This window comes from Buceros rhinoceros, unplaced genomic scaffold (genome assembly GCF_000710305.1).
Source record: "Buceros rhinoceros silvestris isolate BGI_N320 unplaced genomic scaffold, ASM71030v1 scaffold4688, whole genome shotgun sequence".
Lineage (NCBI taxonomy): Eukaryota > Metazoa > Chordata > Aves > Bucerotiformes > Bucerotidae > Buceros > Buceros rhinoceros.
In genome coordinates this window covers 520-10,280 of record NW_010426211.1, presented here as the reverse complement: position 1 = coordinate 10,280, position 9,761 = coordinate 520, and the positions used below count along the sequence as shown (strand labels likewise).

The 9,761-nt window shown below is 45.7% G+C and overlaps 1 protein-coding gene across 1 annotated transcript in view; it reads right to left on the bottom strand.

Annotated features, from left to right (window-relative positions):
* CEP170B (centrosomal protein 170B) overlaps positions 1-8,987 on the bottom strand; it is a gene marked incomplete at its 3' end in the record, with an annotated part of 46,841 nt that extends 37,854 nt beyond the window's left edge. The window contains exon 1 of the mRNA XM_010141413.1: positions 8,883-8,987. Coding sequence (XP_010139715.1) covers positions 8,883-8,987 — 105 coding nt within the window. The remainder of the gene's footprint in view (positions 1-8,882) is intronic.
* Positions 8,988-9,761: the final 774 nt, after the last annotated feature.

The window sequence follows — 9,761 nt, the reverse complement described above, 5'->3', positions numbered from 1 at the left end:
TTACCACAAACCGCTTTTGCGTGCAGTGTCAGCAACAACCTAGCAGCTGATCATGCTTTTGTTCTCTGAGAGGAGCAGACTGCCCCAACCCCGCTTCCAGAGAACAGGCGAGCCTGTTTACGGGCTAGGAACAGCCAAGAGCCCGAGAACAGTCCTGCAGAAGTCACTTCACCCCAGCAGACCAGACTACTGCATGACCCACTGAATCACAGAAAGCGATTTGAGAAGCCTGAGTCAACAGATATTACAGAGCAGCGCATGGGTGCAGAGCTCCCAGTGGTCTGCAGCTCCACTGGAAAGAGTTTAGGCACCTGTAAGTTGAAAAGCTTCAATTAAGTTGACTGAATCACAAATATAGGAAGAATCCCTAGTTTAAATACACGCTTGCACCAGATACTGATCCTTATTCGTGACCAATCACAACCTCCACAACAAAAGGCAAGACTGATCCACATCAGGAGTGGACACAGGGCTCCAAGTGGAAAGAAAAAAGTTCTGAATTTCCAGTTAAGCATTGAAAAACCCTGGAGTGCCTATACCCAGATGTCAAAAGCAGAAAGTAACTGGAACACTCTCACAGTTAGTGTGTTTCACCAGAAAAGCACTTGCAATGGGGTGCACAGCACTCCTGAACAAGGATCCTGGCAGGGATCACTGAGACTCTGCTTGGACCAGCAAAGAGAGAACTGGAACACCTCAGAAGAGATCAAGAAGGGGAAGAGAGGCAGGGAAGGGAGGTGTCCTCCTAAGCACTAGTCATCTGCAGGCAAGAAATAAGACTACACCCTGAGATGCTGGGAATGAAGGAAGAACACAGCCTTCTCACTGTGTCCCAACACTGGACCCGTTGTCAAATGAAAACAGCTCTGGGGAAAACACAACCTGTGGTTTTCTGATTAACAACATTTACATTTCTCTGAAGGGAAAATTTGTTGCTGATTTGTTACTACCCTGAGCTCCTCCAGGGCTTGCATCTCCAGACATTCAAATCACTTCCTAATACGAGGCTGTCCTGCTTCTCCATCGTCCCATCTACAATGCATCATTTTAAATACCTAGCAGACAAAATGCACATGCGGCACCTATCTGAAGACAGAGGTATTTTAGACCTCCTGTTTCTTCCACAATCAGATTAAGCAGGTAGTCCAAATCACAGACAGAAATGGCACCTCTGGGTCTGCCAGTCCCATAGTGGCACCAACATCTTGCATCATCAGTCTCCAATCCGACATGCCACCGGGCAGCTCGCTTGCGATTCTCAAAAGCACGCACATCACATCAGCAAAAGCCCTTGCTTAGCATCAGCAGAAGCAGCTTCCGAAGCAAGCGGAAGTCTCACGCTGGCTATGCATGCTGCAGGTACCCAGCAGCTGTGTGTTTGGTAGAGGGTCTGATACGTACAAGAGGGCACTCAGGATGAACGCACGTGCTGCAGAGATGCCAAGCAAAACCCACAACGAAACGAGACCTGCTCAGGAAGGCAGGGGGAGAAATACAGCCAGACAGCCTGCGTTTCCCCACAGGGCCAGGGAGCAGACACAGCTCAGCTGTCTATGAGGATACAGATGCTGCTTTTCCCCCAGGAGAATCACCACGGGCAAAAACCTACTGCTCAGGGCTGAGATTTGGACCTCAGCCCTGCCAGCGCCGCGAGGCATCGTGGTACCGGAGATAAAATAAACAAACGAGAGCAGTTTCCCTATTCCTCACTGCAGTCTGCAGTGCCCGTCTGGCACAAGGTAACTGCAGCATTCTGGTGGCAGTGTGCAATAAACATTTGCTCAAATAGTTTCCATAGTGAACAGGTTACATTTCTGCCAGGGCTGTGCTCTGCACAAGTGTCCCAGTAAGGAAATAGAAACCTCTCCTAGCGTACCACTTCAGAAGGGAAACAGACAAAGCTAAATTAAAATAAATTTTTAAAATTATATTCCCTTGCATTCTGGCCTGAAACACGATTTTTCTCCTCAAAAGTAAAACCCTGGATAACATTTCATGGCAGATACGATCACTAGGTCTCCCTCTTTCACCACAATGAGTTTCACAGAGTTCTGTACATTGGCCACTTCAGTACTTTTCCACAGTATTAGTAAATGCTCTGTCCTGCCCCAGGCTGGTTGCGAGTGTGACACCCCCTCCAAGAGACAGCCTGATTGCTCCCAGGGGAATGTGCTGCCAGTTTCGAAATGACTCTGCCTCAGCAGACAATGTCCCTTCAGCAAGTGTAGCCACCTCATCCTGGGGCTGGACTCACTTCACAGTTCCCAAGCTGCAGAAGCTTCTCCCTTCAGATTTGCTGCAGTCAAGATCATGGGCTTAGTGGCTCTGTGGCAGGACCAGGGCCTGAGCATTCATGCAAAAAATAAGGCACCGAACAAAAGAGAGAAATCCCCCAGGAAAATGAAACTGTAATCCCCACAGCTTGGCAAAGGGATTTGGAGGCTGGCATAGTTCCCACAACAACTTAACCCTTATTTTGGGGTAGAATACGTTTTTCTTTGTGGTTCTCTTTTCCCAAAGTGGAGCACTGGTGCAGGTGGCCCAGGATCAGGTCCTGACCGGAGGCAGGGAACACGCTGCCCACAGATACACTGGTTTTCTCTTCATGCTACATGGCCACCCAGGAGGCATAGAAAAGCATCAGCTTAGGTGAGCAGAAGCCTGAATTTCTGTAGGGCACTCAAGCTGCCCACTAGTGCCTGGATCAGGATCTCAGACAGGTAAGGGGTCCCCTTTATCCCTGTCCAGTCTGGAGAGGGACCAAAAACTCTTTCCGCAGGCCAGGCTTCCAGCACCTTGCCAGCCGCACGCAGCCCTCTCACCCCTAATAACCACCTGCCTGCAGTACCACCATCACCTCTCTCCTACCCTGCCTCCAGCAATGAAATCCTCACCCAAGTTTGTGGGTCCTGCTCTGCCTCCAGCCTCCTCAACCCACATTTCATCAGGCAACTAATCCTCCCCCTTCCATCAACTGCAAATTAACAGAAAACAATGGGAGAGGCAAGAGCCAAAAAAACAACTCTAGGCATGGAAATATGAGACGTGCATCCTTCCTCCTACTGTTACTACTGCCCAGGCACCTAGAAACACTACCTGTGAAAAAACCAGAGCCTTCCCAAGGCTAGATCCTTTCCCTTCTGCCTGTAAGACACCTACCTCCCTTGTGACACCTACTGAATGACTCTTGGCAATTCCCAATGCCCAGGGGCTAACTTAGATGCTGGTTTACACCCTCTGGATAACTGCAGCAAAACAGCACCAGCAGGGCACCGCCCTGTCCTGACTATGTCTTCCCACTCCAGCCCTGCATTTCCATGGGGAAGGAGATCAGGATGCAAAAGGTAGAGAGATTCCCCATGGCTTCTACTGGGAGTTCCGCATGCAGAAAATACCTGAGTGATGGAGGGACATGACTTCTGCACCACAGTGACTTCACCTAGAAGTACAGGAAAAAGGTAATCTACCAAGTTCACACCATCTGCTTCCTCCCAGCATAATGCTGTAGACAAACCACACCTATTGCTCTTGTTTATGTATACACCTACTAAACTACATAGGAGAGACACTGTATTGCCAAGTATGGCCTGGGGAAGGTAGGATATGTCAGGTCAATGAAACCTTAATTTGACCAGACATCACATACATGCAGAGGTCACCACCACACTGTGTTATTTGTGGAGTGCGCTGTGCACCCCATGTACCAAACATGGAACAGATCCTGCAGGGAAAAAAATATCTGGTAACAACACAGTAACAGATTGCATCTTCACGCCTATGTACACAGGGGCAGAAGCAGGATTACACCGGCAATCTTCACACTCGCATGTTGTAACTGCTCCGCACTTATAAACACTTGACTTTGCAGCCGGAAGAATGTTCCTTCAGTGCCTACAACACTTGTAATTCCCTAGCTTTTTACCAGCGCACGTTAAGAAGAGGGAAATTACTACTGAAGCAGTATCAAGTAACCATTTATCCAACTCAGAAGCAGAAGGAACTTGTATGCTCAGCTCACAAGCCCCCAGCACTTAAACTGACTAATTGATACCATAAGCAGCATGCAATGGCCCATACGGACCAGTGACAGATGCTTGGCTAGTAGCTTTCACAGCTATCTGCTGACACCAGAATAAAAGCAAGTCTTGACCCACCTCAGGCCTAAGGGAGATGCTGCTTGGCATACAAGTCCTGCAATGTCCACTTTTCCCAAGCTGAACAGCTTCGGCCCTATATGCACCACCCTCCGCTTTTTCAAGTCCTTGTGCTTCTTCTCACACTCTGCACAGTTACAGTCTCCTCACTGTGCCTCCCTGCTCAGCCAAATCCTATTCTCCTGGTGAGGCTTTATAGAGTAGAAATCCAACAACTACATGCAAAGATCTGGCCTCTGGCTTTCTAAAACACAGGTCAAGAGGTTGAGCAAGTATTCTGGAAGTATTATTACGCTCTTGGCTTGTCCTCACACTTTCCTCGACAGCTGCTTTGACCACTCTCTGAGTCAGGATGAACCTTGATCTAATCTAGAGCAGTTGCTCTAACCTAGAGCAGTTGCTCTAACATCGAAACCCCACCCTTGTGCATCCCTGCACCTAGTTCCTCTTTGCCCCATCTCCAATCCATCTCCTCACCAACCTCACTCCCAGATGAAATATGACTTAAGACAATAGCACCTAGCAAGTCCCTGCTGACTACATGCAAACTCTAATCTTTTTTCAAAGGTTTGGAACTTGGTCAAACACATTTAGATTATTGATTGAGGGGAGGAGAAATTGGCCCTGACCTAGGCATTCACTCTCAAAAAGCATCACACACACACACCAGCTCTACAATGACAGAATTTCAGAGAACAGGTCAAACACACTTTTAAACAGGCTTCATGAAGAGAACAGCATTCTTCTGAGTTGCTCACAGCAAGACTGAAGAAGGGAGCTGATCGTGTCCAGAACACGCTGCCTAAAACAGACACCTAGAAAATAAACTGCCTTCCCAAGCAGTTACAAAGTTTAGCAGAGTTATAAGCAACTGGAGTCTCCTGATGGCAAGTGTTGAGCTGTCTTAAAAGGCACTCATGAAAAAGACATCAAACAGAGAGCACCAGGCCATCTGCACCTGCTCTGCTGTCACTCACACCCAGGAGTACAAACTCACCCCTCCTAGGACAATAGCATGGCCAAACCATTGCTCTAAAGAGAGCGAAATACAAAAGGGAGCACTGGCTAAACATTTTGTTTTCCCCAAAAATATACAAATATTAAATACAATATAAATACAAATATTAAATACAAATATTAAAAGATATACAAATAACAAAATGTTTGTCCCAGCAGTTCCTACTGAAATCCCACTGGTCGTCATTTCTCGATAGGTGGGAGCAGACTGTTCTTTGGCTCTCTCACACAAAACTAGGGAAATCATGACCCTGCTTTCCCTTCTGTTAAATACTTTACACCTAGCAAAAATGCAAAAAGATGCTTTGTTTAGGGGCAGAGGGGAAGGCTTTAACGGTTAAGGGGAAAATTTGAGTTTGCAAATGTCCCCTGAGTATATACCCATCACGTTAAGCAAATGATCAAAGCTGATAAAGATGGCAACTGTATTTCCCAAGAAGGATGAGGGAGGGAGAAGAATTAATTTGTTCAAGACCGACCAAAAAAAAAAAAAACAACCTCTTATTTTTGGTCAAAAAAAAAAAGTAAACCTTTCCAGAGAATTACTTCCAACCACCAAGCTTCACAGAAAAAAAAAAAACCACGCTAGTGCAAGTTAACAAAGGTCCAGATTTCCACACTCCTGCTGTTTGTTGACTGTTACCTGAGGTAAGACAGTGAAACTGTTGAAGAAAGCAAGTGCCGTTCTTCAGAAAAAGGGCAGAACTGAGCCCCTGACTCTGCATAACACCGTGGTGGATGCCAAGCTACGCTACACGGCATTGTTGCCCATGCATTAACATTCAAACCCAATATAAATCTCGCACTTACGAGAAGCTTTACAGTGCTGCAAAAACATTCAAAATATTTCTAATCCTCTTAGTAGGTACAGAAGATTTCAAGGTAGATTATGTTTCTCCATTATTTAAACCTACTCAATTTTAAGCTTATAGACTCTGGTTTTCTTCACCCCTTTGTTAACCAGAAAGCAAATCCAGCACCTGTATGAAATAAGTAAATGCAGGCGAAACAGAAACTTGACTGTTTGGTGACAAAACCATCATTTTTTGCTGTTCAGGTAAGAATACCCAATACCTTGAGAGAATACGTTCCAAGAAAATATCAAACAACAAGACACTCCTAAAACAGTAAAATCAGAAAGGTGAGACTGCAAAGTCCCCAAGACCCAAGTTATCTCTGCATCCTATGTTTGCGTGTCATCTAATATATACAGTCTCAACAGGGAGCCACAAACCACATCACGATGAAATCACTAAGCAGTAACAGCTTTAGAGACAAAAAAAACATGGACAGGGTCATCCAGTCCATTCCTCAGACACTGTCAGTCTGCTCCCAGTTGTGCACTTTAAGGGATTAAACGTGAATATTTTGAAATATATGAGCAAAATAACTGTGCAGTGAATACAAGGCTTCAGGGTCAGTGCCACAGAAATACTACAGGGGTAAACACTGGCACAAGAGCTCTGGCCATCTGCTCTGATAACTGCCCTGCTCCTTAAGCTTTCCCCAAGACAAATGCTGGTGCCAGTTTGCACAACAATTTTGTGACATGGGCAGTCACAGTAGGAAAAAAGCCTATTTTTAGATCTCATCCTCCATCTGCTTACACAGAATTTTGCTTGATGTCAAGTCTCTGTCACAGACTCTCTTCAGTACTGAGTCTTACTACAAGCATCTCACTTGGAGCCCAAGGTAGTTCTGGAAAACATCTTTATAAGCAAAAGGCTAGGAAAAAAATCTGCTGTGCTGTTCAAAATAAGACCTTACGTGTGATCCGAGAAAAAGCTTTATTACTGGAGATAGTAAAGTAATATGTTTATAAAGGGTCACATGTAACTCACCCCATGAACATAAGCAGCTATCTTCTACAGACAATCCAGAGACTTAATTCTGACAAAATAATGAAAAGCTCCTTTAATACCACCACCATCTATGAGCCCCCAACTACAACTGCTTCAATCTAACAGAAACTGCTGGCTCCTCCAGCAATCAATTCACTTACCATGTAGAAAAGAGCATGGAAAGTGCAGAGCTTCACCAGACTGTTAGTCGACACACAACACTGACAAGCCAGGTCAGGCTTGCAAAGAAGCATGGAGTAGTCTGTGTGGAATGGGGTGGCTCACAATCTCTGCTGTCCAGTTAACCCCATATAACCAGAGAAACAAGCAATGCATTTTAAGCATGACTGATATCTTAGGGTGCACAACCTGAGACAGAGTGCTGACAGAGCGACTCAGAGTGCTGAAACCTGACAGTAAAAAAACCATCAAGTACCTTCAAAAGGTATCAAGGTGAGCACCCTAAAACTCAGGCCATTTTTGGAAACCAAGGCCACTGTGTCTGTTTTCTCCCTTGAAGTCATGAGAAAACACAGCAATGAGGTTTCTGAGCAGTAAGACTTACAGAAAAATAACAGGACATTTTTAATGTCTCATTTTACATGCCTCATCACTCAGACATGTAGAAACATGAAATGAAAGATAGTGTGATTCATGGGAAAACCCAAACAAACGCTCTGCTGTTGAACTTGAGTATGCTCAGACTCTGACACTGCAGCACAGCCATGCCATTCACTACCAGCTCCCAGAGCCTTACAAACACCAAAAGCTCTCCTTTTGTGGACACTAACATTTGATTACAGATAGACCAGCCCTTGTCTTCCAAGTACACCTGGTACAAGAACTTCTAGCCCCCTGCACAGACCTCCTGCTGACATATACAAACCCCTGCAGTAACTACAAACACAGCCTGCTTGGCAGGTCATCAGCAAAGCATTCAGGACATACCTGTGACCAGGCCAGCAGTGGCAATTAGGAGGAGGGAAGTCCCCCTTGTGCCGGCAGCCTCTTAATTTTGCACCAACAGGCACATTTGACACCTTTGTAAAGGGGCAAAAGGGGGACAGGCAGGTACAATGAAACTTTTTTTGCATTTAAGTAGTCATGGCATGGGTCTAACAGAAACACCAATTTAATTCTGAGCTTTACAAATTCCGGAGGTAAAATGCTCCTGTCAAAAGCTCTGTAAGATTCCAGCTCCATTTATTTGGAGTGACATCCATTACACTATGCTGTCAAACATCAGACCACAGATGACACTTCAGACACATTGGATTAGGTCCAGCAGAGACAGACGCTGGTATCGGAAGCACTAACAGAAGCTGCAGGTTTGCCTGAATAACATGATTTACTTTGGGAAGAGGTCACCACTTTACTGACCTCACCAAACCCGCTAAACATCAGCATTTCCCACCATAAAAAAAAAAAACACCTAAAAGAGACATACGATCACTAGCAATTTAATCAAAGGGAAAAATAGGTAAACAAAAAACCCTGCCCCCAATCACACCTACTAGTAAACAGTGCACGTATTAAAAGCCACAAAACCCAGCAGCATAATCGCGGATCAGGACAGAATGGTATGTCTTTGCTTATTACTTCTAGTAGCATCAGGATAGTTAATCTGCTTGATTAATCTCCCACCACTGCAGCTCCTACCCATCTGACAACATGGCAATTTGAAAGGAACCTCACTTGCACTTTCATGAACACAGGAAGTCTTAATGGGAACCACAGACTTAACATAAAAAAGGAAGTTCCTTTCAAAAGGTGTCATTTGAAGAAAGCATACAAGGTCTCTACAGATCCCCAGCACTACAGTCGCACCTCCTGCATCTTCAGGAGAAATAACCACAAAAAGCCACATTACCTGGAGCATCAGTTCGCAGTCATCTCTGCCAACAAATATCATCTCCCGAGGGAGCCGATGGCGAATGCCAGTGCTGCTCACCAAGAACCACGAAGTCACGCTCATTTTGGCGTTTGGCACTTAATCTTCGGACATCCTAAACACAAAAAACCACGACACACAGTGAGCTATTAATGAAGTGTTGAAGTACACCAGTGCATAGCTGCAGTTCCCAAATTTCCCTGTGCCACAGGACCCAACGCTGTCTCTTGCACTTCATGTCTTAAATGTCTCATGGCAACCAGCAGTTGTGAAGTGTGTGCCAGGATCTGCTGCCCATGTGCCATGTGTAGGAGCTCTGCAGCCCTGGAAATATTCCCACAGCACTGTAAGACTAAGAGTCTGAAGTAAGGATTGTTTAAAAAATGAAGCATGCAGCTGAATCCAATCAATGAAATGATGAAATAGAGTGGGGGAGGAGAAAAAAAAAAAAAAAGCCTTTTTTCCAGAACATTTCCTCGTCACTAGCTCTGTGCACAAATCAAAGCTTGAGCTTCCCCCATCATCAAAAATCTGGACCAGCACAGTAAGGTGACATAACCTCGCTTCTCTAACTCTTCACAGTACACTCCCAGGAGCGGTTACACCGGTGCTAGGAGGAGAGCAGCCTCCCTATTGCTCATCCCACTTCCACACTGATGTAAGTTGAGAGCCCACAAATCCTTCCTTCCTCCCGCACTGCACGAGCTGGTCCAAAACCCAAACCACGCTGCTACCCTAGGCCAGGAAACACAGGCTGCGATTGCCACCGGAGGTTTTCGGTGTACGCCACCCCTTTTCCCCCCGCAACAGGCAGAAGAGCAGGCAGCTGTAACCTGCGAGGGCAGCAGCAGCACTTAT